Source organism: Saccharomyces eubayanus, chromosome III, assembly GCF_001298625.1.
Source record: "Saccharomyces eubayanus strain FM1318 chromosome III, whole genome shotgun sequence".
Classification (NCBI taxonomy): domain Eukaryota; kingdom Fungi; phylum Ascomycota; class Saccharomycetes; order Saccharomycetales; family Saccharomycetaceae; genus Saccharomyces; species Saccharomyces eubayanus.
In genome coordinates, this window is record NC_030978.1 from 170,943 (window position 1) to 187,293 (window position 16,351).

The 16,351-nt window shown below is 36.8% G+C and overlaps 5 protein-coding genes across 5 annotated transcripts; 3 read left to right on the top strand and 2 right to left on the bottom strand.

The window, feature by feature from the left end:
- Window positions 1–732: 732 nt before the first annotated feature.
- Window positions 733–1,455, bottom strand: RPS14A (40S ribosomal protein uS11; the record flags this gene model as incomplete). Its single annotated transcript, XM_018364001.1, has 2 exons — window positions 733–1,139; window positions 1,449–1,455. The coding sequence occupies 2 exons, from the start codon at window positions 1,453–1,455 to the stop codon at window positions 733–735; spliced, it is 414 nt and encodes a 137-aa protein (XP_018223405.1).
- A 1,354-nt stretch (window positions 1,456–2,809) lies between these two features.
- BPH1 (Bph1p) lies at window positions 2,810–9,325 on the top strand (the record flags this gene model as incomplete). Its single annotated transcript, XM_018364002.1, has 1 exon — window positions 2,810–9,325. The coding sequence occupies one exon, from the start codon at window positions 2,810–2,812 to the stop codon at window positions 9,323–9,325; it is 6,516 nt and encodes a 2,171-aa protein (XP_018223406.1).
- A 459-nt stretch (window positions 9,326–9,784) lies between these two features.
- Window positions 9,785–13,462, top strand: SNT1 (Snt1p; the record flags this gene model as incomplete). The annotated part of the gene is made up of 1 exon (XM_018364003.1): window positions 9,785–13,462. One exon carries the CDS (start codon window positions 9,785–9,787, stop codon window positions 13,460–13,462), a length of 3,678 nt encoding a protein of 1,225 aa, XP_018223407.1.
- A 398-nt stretch (window positions 13,463–13,860) lies between these two features.
- Window positions 13,861–14,904, top strand: ELO2 (fatty acid elongase ELO2; the record flags this gene model as incomplete). The annotated part of the gene is made up of 1 exon (XM_018364004.1): window positions 13,861–14,904. The coding sequence occupies one exon, from the start codon at window positions 13,861–13,863 to the stop codon at window positions 14,902–14,904; it is 1,044 nt and encodes a 347-aa protein (XP_018223408.1).
- A 264-nt stretch (window positions 14,905–15,168) lies between these two features.
- Window positions 15,169–16,350, bottom strand: RRP43 (exosome non-catalytic core subunit RRP43; the record flags this gene model as incomplete). The annotated part of the gene is made up of 1 exon (XM_018364005.1): window positions 15,169–16,350. One exon carries the CDS (start codon window positions 16,348–16,350, stop codon window positions 15,169–15,171), a length of 1,182 nt encoding a protein of 393 aa, XP_018223409.1.
- Between the last annotated feature and the right edge of the window lies 1 nt (window position 16,351).

Below are 16,351 nucleotides of genomic sequence, written 5' to 3' on the forward strand. Positions count from 1 at the left end.
GGCGTTCAAGTAGCACTTAGAGTTGAAAGTGAAGGCATAAGAGAGGAGGTGATTACCTGAATAAATGCCGACGTTGTAGCCCGAATTGATTTAACAAACTAGCTGTATGCTATGCGGCTCGCTTTTTTTGTCTGCTCACCTCAACCCTAAATGAAAAGAAACAATTCTGAAAAATGTTTGGTACCTTTTTTATGCGCGCCTTCTGGAAAACTTTGATATAAAACTTGAAAAAACTTATTTCCTGTTTATTAAGAAGCCCAATGCCTACTTCTTCGGATGGGGCTAACAACCATGCGGCAATAGAGGTAAAGATGACGAGGACGTCATATTGCGTTTGATAAATTCTTTTAAATGTAATCAAGTTTACCAAACATAATCTTGTAAGCAAATATTTTTTATAATGATGAGTTTTTTGAACACTTTTATGCTAGATAGTATCTGAAAGCATTTAACTTTATGATTACAGTGTTTTCGACAGTTTTAATCTCTGAAACAATATTTGCATATTTTTGTAACACATATTCTCTTCTTTGCCCCTTTGCGCCCGTATCATTAGATTAGCGTGTCTTCTTCAACCTTGAATTCCACTAGATAAATTTCTAAAGATTGTGATTATTCTATTAGATTAACATATGAAAAGTTGATTTGATTATGGCGCTATATAATTATATACATACATTTTTTTAATTGTAAAAAATAATACTGCAGTACATGTACAAGTACATGTGTAACTCATAATCTTCTACCTCTTCTACCACCCTTCTTTCTGGTGGAGTCAGATGGAACTGGGGTAACATCTTCGATACGACCAATTCTCAAACCGGATCTAGCCAAAGCTCTCAAAGCAGCTTGACCACCTGGACCAGGAGTCTTGGTTCTAGTACCACCAGTAGCTCTGATTTTGACGTGGACGGCAGTGATACCAACTTCCTTACACTTAACAGCGACATCTTGGGCAGCCAACATAGCAGCGTATGGGGAAGATTCATCTCTGTCAGCCTTGACCTTCATACCACCAGTGACTCTGGCGATGGTTTCCTTACCAGATAGATCGGTAACATGGACGAAAGTATCGTTGAAAGAAGCGAAGATTCTAGCGACACCAAAAACTTGGGAATTGTCACGAGCTTGAACAACGTCTAAATAGAAAATAACAGTGGATATCGTAAGACACCATTTAACAATTTCGTTAGTATACAGAGTTCATTCTCTTTCACATCCTCGCGAGGTGATCTTTTATTTCCATTGAAAAAAATTAACTAGCATGCTATATCGTAGCTGGTACAACCGGTTGGGATAAAACTGTTCAAAACGACATCTTTGTTTACAGATTTATTCTATAATTTTTAAGGTTTTCGATGAGCTGTGCACATCATAGGAAGCGTGAAATTATATTCAATGGAAAATATTCGATTCTCTTGAGCATTAATTATGACATTTAAACATACTAGACATGTTGGGTTCTTGTGGTTTCTTAGTTCTCTTAAGCTTAGTATTTAATATACAATGAAAAAAATCACTCAGTTAAATATAACATTCATGTACCATTTTTTTTCAATTTTGGACTAGATTCCCCTTTGGTGAATAGAATAAGCAAGGCCCTTGGTTTGCTGCAAGTCTAAGAATTTTGCCCAACGGCGGCGGAGGAAAGCAAGCAAGTGATGACGGCGTCGTTGATGAAAAAAAATAATTTCAGAATGCTTTTAATATGAAATGTACGGATGTTTACAAAAGCTGTACACCACACTGAAAATACAGAAAAGCAGTCTCATAAATACAGAAACTTGAGCTTAAGAGGAAGAGACAGCATGGAGTGAAAGAAGATGCAAGTAAAAGGGTTTGAGTAAATAAAAGAGTATAGTGAAGAAATGTTAGACCCGTGTGAAGTACTGGAAAGTGACAAAGTAAGCATATAAAATATACTATAACTTGTAAGCTTTCGAATAACAAAAAGAGCCATTGGTATTTATTCTCGAACTCGGTTGTAGAGAGGACATTGCCTAGAAAGTCACAAATCCCCTACAATAATACCGGTCCTTAGATGTAAATTATTTTATTAATCTTTTATTTTTGCAAACTCCCTAAGTAGTAAAGTTAAGGAATTGTATTTTAAATGTACAAATAATTCTTTTAAAACAAAATGAAAGGACAGAGATGAAAATGTTCAAAAAACACTGTTACCCGAAACTGAAAATTGGTTTTTGTAGATTTAGAGAAATCTATACGAAACAAAGGGTTCCATGAAGAGACTAAGCGCGGCACAAAGTATAACACAAAAAGATATWGATTTGGCATGTTACTAAACTGAGCACTGAACGATTTTTCCACTAAGCTTTTCAGTGGTGTTTAGTGATCATTAAGAGACTTTGAACAGTATTAACCCTAAATTTGCCTTCGGCGGTTAAATTTGCTGTCAGCGGGAAGGTATTATAAGCAAATGATGAAATTTTACCATCAAAGAAAATAAGACATCCGATTCTGGCGAAAAGGAAGCGATTTAATGGAGGAGGGGACAGTCGAAAACATCAATATCTGTTACTCTCTATTGCCAATCCTCATTATTCTTTCCTCATTATTTGAAATCCCGCAATAATCTTAGAAACCGGGTAATAGGGAAATACAAGAAGCCTTAGATTCAGAGTCTCAATCCCACCCATCGGCCCCTTTTCAGCACAGTGAGATCTCGTTTACATAAGAAATTCCTAAGTCACTCAACTCAGGGACACCATTCGAAGCTTCCTTACGACGGCTCTTAGCGGTACTATTACAAGCGACCTGTTTTCTTCTCCTTTTAGCAAAAATTGGGGATATGCATTCAATCATCAATGCTGCTTCGAAAGTCTTGAAACTCCAAGGGGATATGAAGAAGACAACACTCATTTTGGAAGATATACTCATACTACAACCAATTGACCATGAAATTGAAGCAAATTTAGAACACCCGTTACAGCACGAATTAATAGAAATAATACAGGGTTATTCACTACAGGACAAAAGAAGCATTAATAGTAAAAAAGGTATTGCTGAAGATGAAATCTGTGAACTAAGTAACCATGTCTGCCTTGCACTCTCAAGAAAGTTTGAATTAAGGAATGATAGTAAAAACTTCAACATAGCTCAACCCAAACGATGGATGCAATTGCTAGAAACATTAACTGACACAACCGGCTTTGCCGTGGTTATTCAAATCATTATTATTTTATCCAACACTTCTCTAATAAATAAACAAAACTTGGGAAGCCTGAAACAACTAAGGAGCCAAATTTTTGAAATATTGTTAAAAAAAAAAAATACATGGAAATGTAAACTACTACAGAGGACTCTTTTAGAACTATATATTGTAGGGCTTTCCGTGGATTGCACACCTTTGGAATTACAAAACCTGTACCGTCATAAGAATTTGAGATTCTGTAATGATATTTTGGACTCATTAACATTACAAGTATCTGACCCTCGTTCGCAAAATTACTTACAGTTTGAGAATGCATACAAACTTTTTCAAATACAGAAATCACCCAAAATCAATCATTCTTTTCTCTTTTACGTCGAATTAAATACCGTTACATCAAATAGGTTAATGACCATAGAAAATCAGATGTATCTGGAGATTAAGGAAGGCCAATTTTGTGTTTCAAATGATAATTACATGATCGGCTTATTTGAAAACTTTGAATTTGAAGTAGGAAACTTGTACTTTATTGCGGTTATAATTGATCAAAATAACCGAATATCTTTATATGTTGATGGGAATTTAATCAACCAGATCACGTTATTTGAAAATTCAATATTTCAATTAAGTACCTGTGAACTAGGATCCATGATTTCCTCTTTCAAGCTTTACAGATTTTATTTGTGGGATGGGCTACTAACAGAATCGACTATTAGACTACTTCAGCATATCGGAAGTAATTATCAGTATACATTTGATAAAAAGAACAAATTTTGTGGTATATTGTCGAGTTGCCAAGATGTGTTGATAACAAAAACTCGTTTGATGATCAAGTCACCCACAGAAACTACATGCACAAAATTCCTTGACGAAATTAAGCTTCTTGAAATGGAGAATATTATAATTGATATGAACCCGAATAATATCTGTCAAGATTATGCCAAATCCTCTAATTTCACAATAACATTCAAAGAAAACAAGGGGAACTCGAACGATATCCCCGGCATGGGAAAATGCTATTTATATCAAAGCTCCAACTTGGTTGCTAAGTTTATCTCTATCGATTGCATACGTTTTGCGTTTTTGAACATCACAGAATGCAATAGTATGGACGACTTACTTCGTCACGTATCACATTTACTGAATCTTTTGCGTAATACTGAAATTCTTAATTGCTTCAAAAGAGACTGTGGCTTTCCTTTATTTGCTTATACTCTGAGGCAAAAAATAACACAAGATCTATTGCAGCCTCTAAATATTCAGTTTTTCAATTTATTCATAGAATTTTGTGGTTGGGATTTTAGAGATATCTCAAAATCCATAATTTCGGATACAGAAGCCTACGAAAACTTAGTACTGAATTTAGATTTATGGTACGTGGACGAAGATGAAAGTTCCCTTACATCAGGAGGATTAGAAATTATCAGGTTTCTTTTTTTTCAAATTTCAAGTTTACTGGAAGCTTCTATTTATGCTAGGTTCAATGCTGAAAAATTTAAGACAATGAAAACTCTGGAAAAGTTGTGTTTGACTTATCAAGCTACTACAAAGAAAGGGAAGCCTACGAACAAGTTTGATGTGCTGTCCAATGATGTAGTATCTGTACTGCTTGCCTTGTTGAAATACAATTTCGATAAATGGCACTTACAATGGTTGTTACATCTTTCGTATTACTTCATTAGAGCCAAGGATATACGTTCCGGAGAAATTATTCTTCAAACGGTAGACCAACTCTTTTCGTTCTTCTTAGACCAAGACAACGACGAGAATGCTAAATTACTTTCTAAAATGATACCGATTAAACTGATACTGATGATCATGGATCAATTAATGCAAAATAATGAATCGAACCCCACCATTTGCTTGAACATTCTATTCAAGACAACCCTGATTAATAAATCTCTCTTCAAGCAATTTTACAAAAATGATGGTCTGAAACTCATATTGACCATCATATGTAAGGCGGATGAAACTCGTCAGGAAGATTTTATCTCCTTACTTTTCACCTACTCAATGGATAACTATAGCACAACTAACGAACTCGTCTCAGATGCGGGAAGCGACATTTTTAAAGAAAATCACACCAATGAGATAACCACGAAGGAAATTATTTACTTAGCCATCAATTTCATAGAGTGGCATGTGGTGAACTCAGAAGCCAATGACTATTCTTCGTTATCAGATCTGAACAACCACATATCAAGATTTATCGAAAATTTGGAATTCTTAAGCAAGGTTCCGATTAACGCACCTGTATTTGATCCTAGAACTAGTTATGTGGCCGTCTCATTACTAGATCTCTTAATAACTTTAAACCAATCAGGAAATGTCTCAGAATTCGAAACCTCTTCGAAATTAATTACAAGACTGATTAAAAACAATATACTATATGCTCTTACAACATACGCGACCTATGATTTTGAGGTTTATATTAACGCATTTTTCTGTCACAATGCAGAATACAAGCTGGTTCATCCCAAAACTGTGATAAACAATACCAATTATTTGGAGCTCGCATTTATAGTAAACATTCTGCCGAATATCCTTGATACCTTAGTAGGTAGTGACGGTAGATTGAACTCAATGATACTAAAATACCCATATATGATGTCAAATCTCCTTTATCTTCTTCGGAAATTCCAACCTGATACATTGCAAATTGTCATGCCTGAACAGTTTTATTTTTCAAGTTATACATGTCTTTTGAATTGTATTAGTCTGATTGGTAAGTCAACTTGCCATCGTTTTAAAAACGTTCTAAGGTCCCAACTATTGCAGGACTTCAAAATTTGCTTGATAAGCCTACTCTATTCCAGTACATCCAAGCAAATAATTTGGGAAGACCAACAATACGAGATGCTTTGTAAATCGCTATTACAGCGGAAAGAAACTTTATTTGAGAATATATACTGGGCGTGCGATAATGAGACTATCAGTTTATTACTAATATTCTTAGCCAGTAGATTGCATGAAACTGGATACGAAGAAGTGACCTTCAATTGTTTTAGAGTGATAGTCCAAGAAAAAAAAAACAAACTCAAGGAATTAGCAAATTACTTTGACATAGAGGACAAGCATGACGTTATTATTGCCTTGACTCATTTTATATCAAGCGATAGTTGTGATCTAGTGAACTTCTCAATAGAAAATTACCCTTTTTTTTTCAGCGATGTACAAAAAAAGAGATTCAAGAATTCTGCTACCAGTTTTCTATATAGAAATACCGATTTTTCAGCATTAAGCATAAAACAGATTAACAGCCAAGTTTATGAATGGAAACATGCAAGATTCGAATACATAACTAAAAACAATCAAAAGTGTCTCGTTCTATTTCGGAAAGACAATACGCCTTTAGAGTTTAAAATCAAAAAATCTATATCGAGGTACATTTCCAACTTCAAAACCGACAGAGAAGAGGACTCAGTATTTTATCAAAATAATTTGGACCTTTTAATTTTTCATCTGCGACATACTCTGGAGATACAGTCAGGCTCAAGGATTTCTTGTAAATGGTCACTGGATTTTGTGGAAGATTTTGATGGAATGAAAAGAAGGCTTTTACCTGCCTGGGAGCCAAAAAATGAACCACTTTTCAATGAGGAAGATACGAAAAGTGAAACCATTACGAGTAATAACAGACAAAGGAGGGAAAGTGGAAGCATTTTATCCTATGAATTTATCGAAGATATGGAAACTCTTGACTTGGAACCGTTAGGTGATTTGAATGAAAACAGAAAAATTCTTAGACTTTTGAAAGATAACGATTTTATTTCCACTATTTGGAATTGTAGTTTAATTATCGGGTTAGAAATCAAAGAGGGCATTTTAGTCCACGGTAATAACTACCTTTACTTCGTAAGCGATTACTATTTTGGTTCAGAAGATAAAAAAATCCTGAAATTATCAGAAGTGTCCCAAGAGTTACGAGACATAAACGTTAGTCTAATCAACGGTACGGACCCTGAAAAAGTATCAAACTCTCTCAAGCATGAAGTTTTCGTTTGGAAACTTCTCGATCTCACTTTTGTTACTAAGAGGCCCTTTCTACTTCGTGATGTTGCAATCGAGCTATTATTTGAAGAAAGAGTTAGTGCATTTTTCAGTTTTAATAATAAAAAGGTGAGGGATGATGTTCTGCGGGTGTTGAATAGGATTCCCAAACACCTTCCAGCTGATCCGGTTTTTTCGAGTGTTCTACAAGAGATAAACAATCGGGGTAATACTATAGTAGCAAAGAATGGTATAGGTAAAGCAAGCATTGCTTCTAAATTTACCAGTGTTTTCTCAACCAACAACAGCCTAATAGACGGATTTGAACTTAGTAAAAAATGGGTCAGGGGAGAAATCTCCAACTTCTATTATTTGATGTGTATCAATACTCTAGCGGGAAGATCATTTAACGATTTAACTCAGTATCCTGTGTTTCCTTGGGTCATTGCAGATTACGAAAGTGACGTGCTTGATCTAGAAAACCCGAAAACTTACCGGGATCTATCAAAACCTATGGGTGCCCAAAGTATGAAAAGAAAGCTGCAGTTTATGGAACGCTACGAAGCGTTGGCTTCTTTAAATGATGCTGGTTCTCCGCCATTTCATTATGGCACACATTATTCATCAGCTATGATAGTATCTTCGTACTTGATAAGGCTAAAACCTTTTGTTGGCTCCTTCCTATTGTTACAAGGCGGGAACTTTGGCCTCGCAGACCGTTTGTTCAGCTCTCTTGAAAGAGCTTGGTGCTCTGCTGCTGCCGAGAATACGACTGATGTAAGGGAATTAACGCCTGAGTTCTTTTTTTTACCTGAATTTTTAACTAACATCAATAAATATAACTTTGGTGTAGATCAAAGTGGAAAAAAAGTTAACGATGTCATTCTTCCTCCATGGGCAAATGGTGACGCAAAGGTTTTTATTCAGAAAAATAGAGAAGCTTTGGAAAGCCCGTATGTATCAAAGCATTTGCATGAGTGGATTGATTTGATATTTGGCTTTAAGCAAAAAGGTAAGAATGCTATGGATTCTGTTAATGTATTCAACAGGTTAAGCTATCCCGGTGCCGTAAACCTAGATAATATTAACGATGAGAACGAACGTAGAGCTATTACAGGCATCATTCACAATTTTGGCCAGACGCCTTTGCAGATATTCCAGGAACCTCACCAAAGAAAGTTGGTCTTTGATATTCGACAGTTACCGACAGAAGTATGGCATAAAATCCCAAGTAAGCCGATATTCGAAAAATTGGTTTTGAATTCAAATGGAAAGAACAGGCCCGTGAGTTATGTTATACACGATTCCAATTACTTTGATTCTCTTTATTGGAGAGGATTCGCTTTTCCAAATTTGTTTCTCAAAACAGAGGAAGGAGTAGTGTCGTTCAAGATTGTTCATAAAAGTTCGTTTAGAATTGGCGTAGACTTCTTCGAAAAAACACACATGGCACAAATCACTTCTTTCACAAATTGGAAATCTGGTCAGTTTATAACTGGAGATGAAACTGGATTAATAAAAGTTTGGAAATACCATAAAAACAAGCATGGCGCCTTAGGACACCTTGAAAAGAAAAAAGCAATGCTAGGGCACTTATATGAAGTAAAGGAAATGTGTTGCTATTTAGATTACAACATGCTTTTAACTTTAGATGTTAGCGGCTTAGTCTATGTCTGGGATATGATAAATTTCGAACTGGTAAGAGAAATATCTGCTAATGCGAAGCGGATAGCAATATCTCAACACACCGGGAGTATAATGGTTCTAACTGAAAAAAATGCCATATCCGTTTTCAATTTGAATGGTGAAGAGTATACTTCAAAGGCATTCGAAGCGGTTAAAATTGCAAGCTCTATCGAATTTCTAGATTTTACAAAACTAGACACCGGTTACAGACAGCATATCTATTGGAAAGAAAATGAAGTACTGTTAGTCGGTTTCGAAGACGGAAAAATAGAAATTTATGAGCTCCATTTGAACTCTCGTAACGAATGGGCGATGAAATTGCTCAAAGAGCTTTCTACAGGGAGAGGAAAAGCAATAACTAGTATTAAGGCACAAGGTAAAACATACCTATCCCAGAAAACACACAAGGACCCAAAAGAGCAAAGCGAAATAGAAGTGATTTCAGGCACTGGAGATGGTAGGCTGACAATCTGGTACTAAGCACGCCCCAAAACGCCATTTTAGGACCCGCTTTTGTAGTTTACAGTTTTATCTTCAAATCATTTCTATTACTCTTATTGTAATTGCGTACGTAATCAATATCACTATTAACGCTGTGTGGTTTTTTAGCTTTTCCTCTTTGTTTCGCCTATGGAAAACAGCAAAAGGGTAAAGGAAAAAAAAAAACAAACGATTAGTTCTTCATCAAATTATGTAAAAGTACCTTACACAATCGCAAACTTTATAAGGATAGGGACATTCTGATTGCTTTTCACTTGTGCACCCTCCCATATATTCATTTGTTTTTGAGAAAGGTGGCGGAAACGAAGCCCTTACATTGCTAAATCACCAAAAAGCAAAAAAGACAACCACTAAATTGTTCGGGAAAGGCCTACTTAATAATTGCCCACTAACTTGTGCATAAAACAATCTGAAATAATACCTAAACACTAAAAAACCATGGGATATCCACCGCCTACGCGAAGGCTTAGTGATAAGAAAAGATACCATTACTCTAACAATCCTAATCGAAGGCATCTTTCCGGTGTTTATCCAAAAAACGGCTTCCCAAAACCAATTATTAATGGATTTACATCTTCCCCTACAGCAGAAACTTCTGCAAACACCTCCGTTAGTCCTGCCACTGTACCACCACCACCACCACCTCCTTCAATACCTAGCACATTTGGCATCGAAGCGCCCAGGCCATCCCGGTATGATCCCGGCTCAGTTAATAGGCCTTCATCGTCATCTTATTTGTCAACGAGGAAGACCGGAAGTCGGTACAATCCAGAGGTTGAAAGGCCCTCTTCAGCCGGTAGTTCAACGCCGGAAAATACCAACGCAAATACCACCCCAAATACCAATATTGACACCGGAAAATCACGCTATTCTCGAAAAACCATGAGCAGATATAACCCTCAATCGAACAGCTCTTCAAACATCATGCATTTTCCCCCACCAACTTCAAACACATCACCATTTTACGTCCCCAATGGTAATTCCCGGGGCAGACCTAGATCGATGGATGATCATAGTCCTGATATAGCAAACAACCCTGAACTGGGTAGCGTTTCATTGGTTAATAGCAACAGCGCTCATTCCTATTACTCCAGGAGCAACAAATGGAGATCTGTTGGAACACCTTCCAGGGCGCCTTTTGATAACCACGTTAGTAATACAGCAACCACCAACGGAACTCATCAAAGAGAGCCCTTTTGGAAAGCTAATAATAATGTACTTTTAAAATCTACTCACTCACAGTCGTCGCCTTCCCTTTATGATACTAAATTTCACGAGATAAATAAAATGGACAAACCCGACTCTCCAGTTAAGATTAGAGGATTAAATAAAGATGAAGCAAAAGATCTTCCACATGACGATAATAAATTCCAATCTGAAGAATCAGATATCATACGCCATGTGTCTACAAAGCTTGATAGTTTCAAGGCACATGAAAACGGAAGTTTAGAAGAAGACAGTTCACATAAAAGAGAACCTGAGATAACGAAAACCCGCCATGAGCCAGAAAAAAGAAAAGAACACGGTAGACTCGAAGACGACTTTAGAAAACCAAAAGCAACTAGTGTCGATGTAAAACAAGATGGATTATGGACAACGACTACAAGAGCTGTCAATACAATAGGAAAGGTTAAAGAACAGAAAAAAGAACAAATAAACTTCATCAAGAAAGAAGAAAGCTCAGAAATTAGAAACTACGAATGGATATACGACCCTGAAGCTTTGAAAACTGATTTAACAGAACTGACACTTGAGAATGAAAACAAGTGTTACGAAGAGCCGCTTGAAAAAGTAGAAGCATGCATTTTTCCATTACCAAAGACAGAAACAAGGTTATGGGAATTAAAAAACCAGAGGAGAGACAAAATCATCAGTAAACAGAAGTACTTACTGAAAAAGACGGTGAAGTCTTTCACAGAGTATCCATTTTATGCCCAAAACAAGCTTATTCACCGGCAAGCCACAGGACTCATCTTAACCAAAATCATTTCAAAGATCAAAAAGCAGGAATATCGAAAAATAATAAGCCTAAAGCATAGCTATTTTGGCTTACAGAAGAAATACGAAAAAGAATGTGAAATTTTGGCCAAATTAAGTGAAAATTTAAGAAAGGAAGAGATTGAAAATAAGCGCATAGAACATGAATTAATGGAGCAGAAGAGACGTGAGGGCGGTGTTGAAATTGAAAAAGACAAGGATTTACGCAAACCTTCCTCGTCCTCGTCATCTCGTCGCAGAAATAGAGCTGATTTCGTTGACGATGCAGAAATGGAAAACGTGTTACTTCAGATTGACCCAAACTATAAGCATTATCAGGCTGCTGCAAAAATCCCGCCACTGATATTAAATCCAGTTGAAAAATATTCTTATAAGTTCCGTGATGTAAATAACTTGGTAACAGACAAAAATCACTGGGCCTCTAGAATATTAAAAGACGGTGTTGATACATTTTCTGACCATGAGCATTCTTTATTTTTGGAAGGTTATTTGATTCATCCCAAAAAATTTGGTAAGATTTCACACTACATGGGTGGTCTGAGAACTCCTGAGGAATGTGTTTTGCATTATTATAGAACCAAAAAAACCATCAATTATAAGCAACTCCTCATGGATAAAAACAAAAAAAGAAAAATGTCAGCAGCTGCTAAGCGCCGTAAGAGAAAAGAAAGAAGCAATGACGAAGAGCTTGAAAATGACGAAGGTAAAGAAGAGTCTGCCGGCACAGCGGATAAGGAAGAAAAGAGTGAAAACTTTGTCGAAGAAATTGTTTATCCCGTTCTGGTCCAAGGTCCTGAGGCGGATGCTAATCTGCAAGACAAACCCGAAAAACTCATCGGGAATATAACCGAACAGGAAAGCGAAGATGTGACATTTAAACCAGAAGAAACTGTACAAACTAATGAATTGAAAAGGGTGCATGATGTGATTGGGGACAATGACAGAAATTCTAGTATTATTAAAGTTAACAGCGACTTCTCATTCACGGCACCCAGAGAAGGGATGCAAAACGATTATTATGGGGAGGAGCCAAGAGAACTAGATTTTAGTTTAGAAAATGCGCTGCAAAGAAAGAAGCACAGATCCGCACCGGAACATAAGACAAGTTATTGGAGCGTCCGTGAATCTCAACTTTTTCCAGAGTTGTTAAAGGAATTTGGCTCCCAATGGTCTTTAATATCTGAAAAACTGGGTACCAAATCAACTACCATGGTAAGAAACTACTACCAAAGAAACGCTGCTCGTAATGGGTGGAAATTAATTGTTGATGAGACTGATTTGAAGCGAGACGGAACAAGTTCTGAATCCGTACAACAATCTCAGATCATGATACAACCAGAGCGTCCAAATATTAATGCTTATAATAACATTCCTCCACAACAAAGGCCCGCCCTGGGGTATTTTGTTGGACAACCAACCCATGGACCTAGTACATCTATATCTTCTGTTGACGGGTCTATGAGACCATTCGGACCTGACTTTCATCGTGATAGCTTTTCTAAAGTTAGTACGCCTTTAACAACTTTACCACCACCAAGACTACCTTCCATCCAATTCCCACATTCAGAAATGCCTGAGCCTACGGTGACAGATCTGCGCAACAGAACTTTAGACCATATCGACACATTAGCCGAAGCAGCCTCATCAGTAACAAATAGTCAGAATTTCAGTGATGAAAGACACGCCATTGGCACTAACCACAAATCAACAACGATTAGTAGTTTACTGAACAATGCTGACCGGGATGTCAAGGTTCCTTTCCAAAAGACTTCTAAGCAGCAAGCACACGTTGAGGGTACTCCTAAGCTGAATAACATTGTAGTACAAGAAATAAAACCTAACATCACTACCCCAAGATCCAGTTCTATTTCCGCACTATTGAACCCTGTTCATGGGAATGGTCAACTGAATCCAGATGGGAGACCGTTGCTACCATTTAACAATATCACTTCTCGTGGGCCTCCTAGTTTTCCTTTACCCCCTCCGCGGACTAGTACGGCCATTCATGCGCCTCCAAAGTTCAATTTTTCCAATGACCCATTGGCGGCTTTGGCTGCAGTTGCATCAGCACCAGATGCAATAAATGGCTTTTTGTCCAAGAAGGATAATGATAATTAGGAAAACGGCTGAAACAAGACACTATCTACTTTTTACGTCTCTGCCCGCTAGTTGATAAGAAACACGTTTTATCGTGCGTGTTGTATTATATTCTATATTTTAAATAAGGAGTTTTTAATGATGGTTGTAATTTCGTATTATTTTTGTATTATGAATACTTTCTGAGTATAAACGATTCTCTTCAAACGTCATCTAACAATGCACATTTCCGCCGCTTTTTGATACGAATTCACATGCCTTGGCGCGGCCACTGGCGAAAATCGCAAAACCTACTAAGAGAAATAAACATCGCGAAAAAAGTCGATGAAAAACTGGAAAAATTATTTTCATTGAATTATCGTCCACAAGTAACTTTGTGCAAAAAAAAAGACTGAGCTAACCATCATTGCCTTAAAGCCATGAATTCACTCGTTACTCAATATGCTGCTCCGTTGTTCGAGCGTTATCCTCAACTTCATGACTACTTGCCAACTTTAGAACGCCCATTTTTCAATATCTCGTTGTGGGAGCATTTCGATGATATCGTCACGTGTGTGACCAACGGTAAGTTTGTTCCAAGTGAATTCCAGTTTATCCCAGGCGAACTGCCATTGAGTACATTGCCTCCTGTGCTATACACTATCGCTGCTTATTACGTGATTATTTTCGGCGGTAAGTTTGCATTGAGTAAGTCGAAACCTTTTAAATTGAACGGCCTTTTCCAATTGCATAATTTGTTTTTAACTTCTCTTTCATTGACACTATTGGTTCTGATGGTTGAACAATTAGTGCCAATTATTGTTAAGAACGGGTTATACTTTGCTATTTGTAATATTGGTGCTTGGACTCAACCAATGGTTACATTGTATTACCTGAACTACATTGTCAAATTTATCGAATTTATAGACACCTTCTTTTTGGTGCTAAAGCATAAGAAATTGACATTTTTGCATACTTATCACCATGGTGCTACTGCTTTATTGTGTTACACCCAATTAATGGGTACTACTGCTATCTCATGGGTCGTCATTTCGTTGAATCTTGGTGTTCATGTCGTTATGTATTGGTACTATTTCTTAGCTGCCAGAGGCATTAGAGTTTGGTGGAAGGAATGGGTTACCAGATTTCAAATCATTCAGTTTGTTTTGGATATCGGTTTTATTTATTTCGCTGTTTACCAGAAAGCCGTCCACTTATATTTCCCAGTCCTGCCACATTGTGGTGATTGTGTTGGGTCGACTACTGCTACATTTGCTGGTTGTGCTATTATTTCTTCATACTTGGTGCTATTCATTTCATTCTACGTGAACGTTTACAAGCGTAAAGGTACCAAGACCAGTAGGGTCGTTAAGCGCGCACATGGTGGTGTTGCTGCCAAAGTTAACGAATACGTTAACGTTGACCTGAAAAACGTTCCTACTCCATCACCATCACCAAAACCTCAACACAGAAGAAGAAAGTAAGTTAGAACTAATCTTCAAACAAGTTTTAAATGTTAAACTTCTATAAGTTTTTCTTTTTCTTGGTGTATCTACTATTACTATTATTATTATTATTATTATTACTATTATGTTGCGGAAAGTGAGAAGGTTCTTTATATATGTATATACACATATATACATACATATACATGCCGGGAGTTTACTTAGTATATCTAGATGTTCTCTCGAAGAAAAAGTTTTCGATTCTCTCTCAATAACCTGCCCTTTAGTTTTTGAGTAAAAGCTTTATGTGTTTAATCTTGTCGATAAATCATTCGCCCTCACCTTCGACAATAATAATGACCTTTTTATCATGTTTGGTGTTATTTTAGCACCTGCTCCCACTAATGTCAATTGGGTATAGTTGCCTTTAGCATTAGCAATCACAGAGATTGTAGAATGAATACTTGTTTCTTCAGCTTCAGTATCCAAATCGGCTATTAGTACAGATCTGGCTTCGTCCATATCAATATCAACTTCTTCTTCAGCGTTATCAGGATCTTGTAATTGTGATTCAGGGTCTAAGTCTATTACTCCATAATTTGAAGCAAATGCAATATTTTGTGAGTTTATCATTAACGGTAGTGATTTTGTTTGGTCACATAAAATTTCGTATGTTTCTCTTATAGTGGCACTTCTTCCTCTTGTTCTTATAGTCATCCTCAAGTCGGACGCACGTTCATCTATAAATGCTCTAGGCAGTTTCACATTTTGTAAAGCGTACATTAAGGAATTCCAGCACAAATCAAAAACTGGACCAGTACGACTCAAAACTATAATCTTCGCATACAAAACGTATGACCATTTTCTTTTCATTTTCAGGTTTGWTTCATTTGATGGATCGTTTTCTAACTCATCCGGATATAAAACAGATAATGTACCATCCTCGTTCACACTACGAACACCTGCCTTCACTTTCAAAGCCTGTTTGGGCAGTATCCTAGAATGCAATACAGAATCGTATAGTTTTTGTGATATGGTCATTTCTTCATCAGTGCAAGCACCCACTCTACCTCTTTCAACTTCCACCACTGGGTAAATGGAGGCATAATTCGCAACTACATTTTCTTCCTTGGTTATTTCGTACAACTCTTCCTCACCGAAATCATCTAAGTCTTTGATTGAGGCGCTGTTTTCTTCTATTATCCCACCAGTGATAGAAGTGATTACTATAGTTTTTCCACTTTTCAAAACATTCGACCCTAAGATATTGTTTTTTGCATTCACATTCTCTGTATCCACGTAACGAGACAAAGTGTTGTTTTCTATTGTAACTTCTCTAAACTCTTCATATTTTCTTAGACATGGTCTGATACCTAGAGATAAATGTCTTTGTAAAGATAATTCCGGGGATATTCTTGCAAGAACGTCCGGTGGAAAAGTAATTGGGTGGACTTCAATAGTATCCAAAGCAGTATTTTCAGCCATC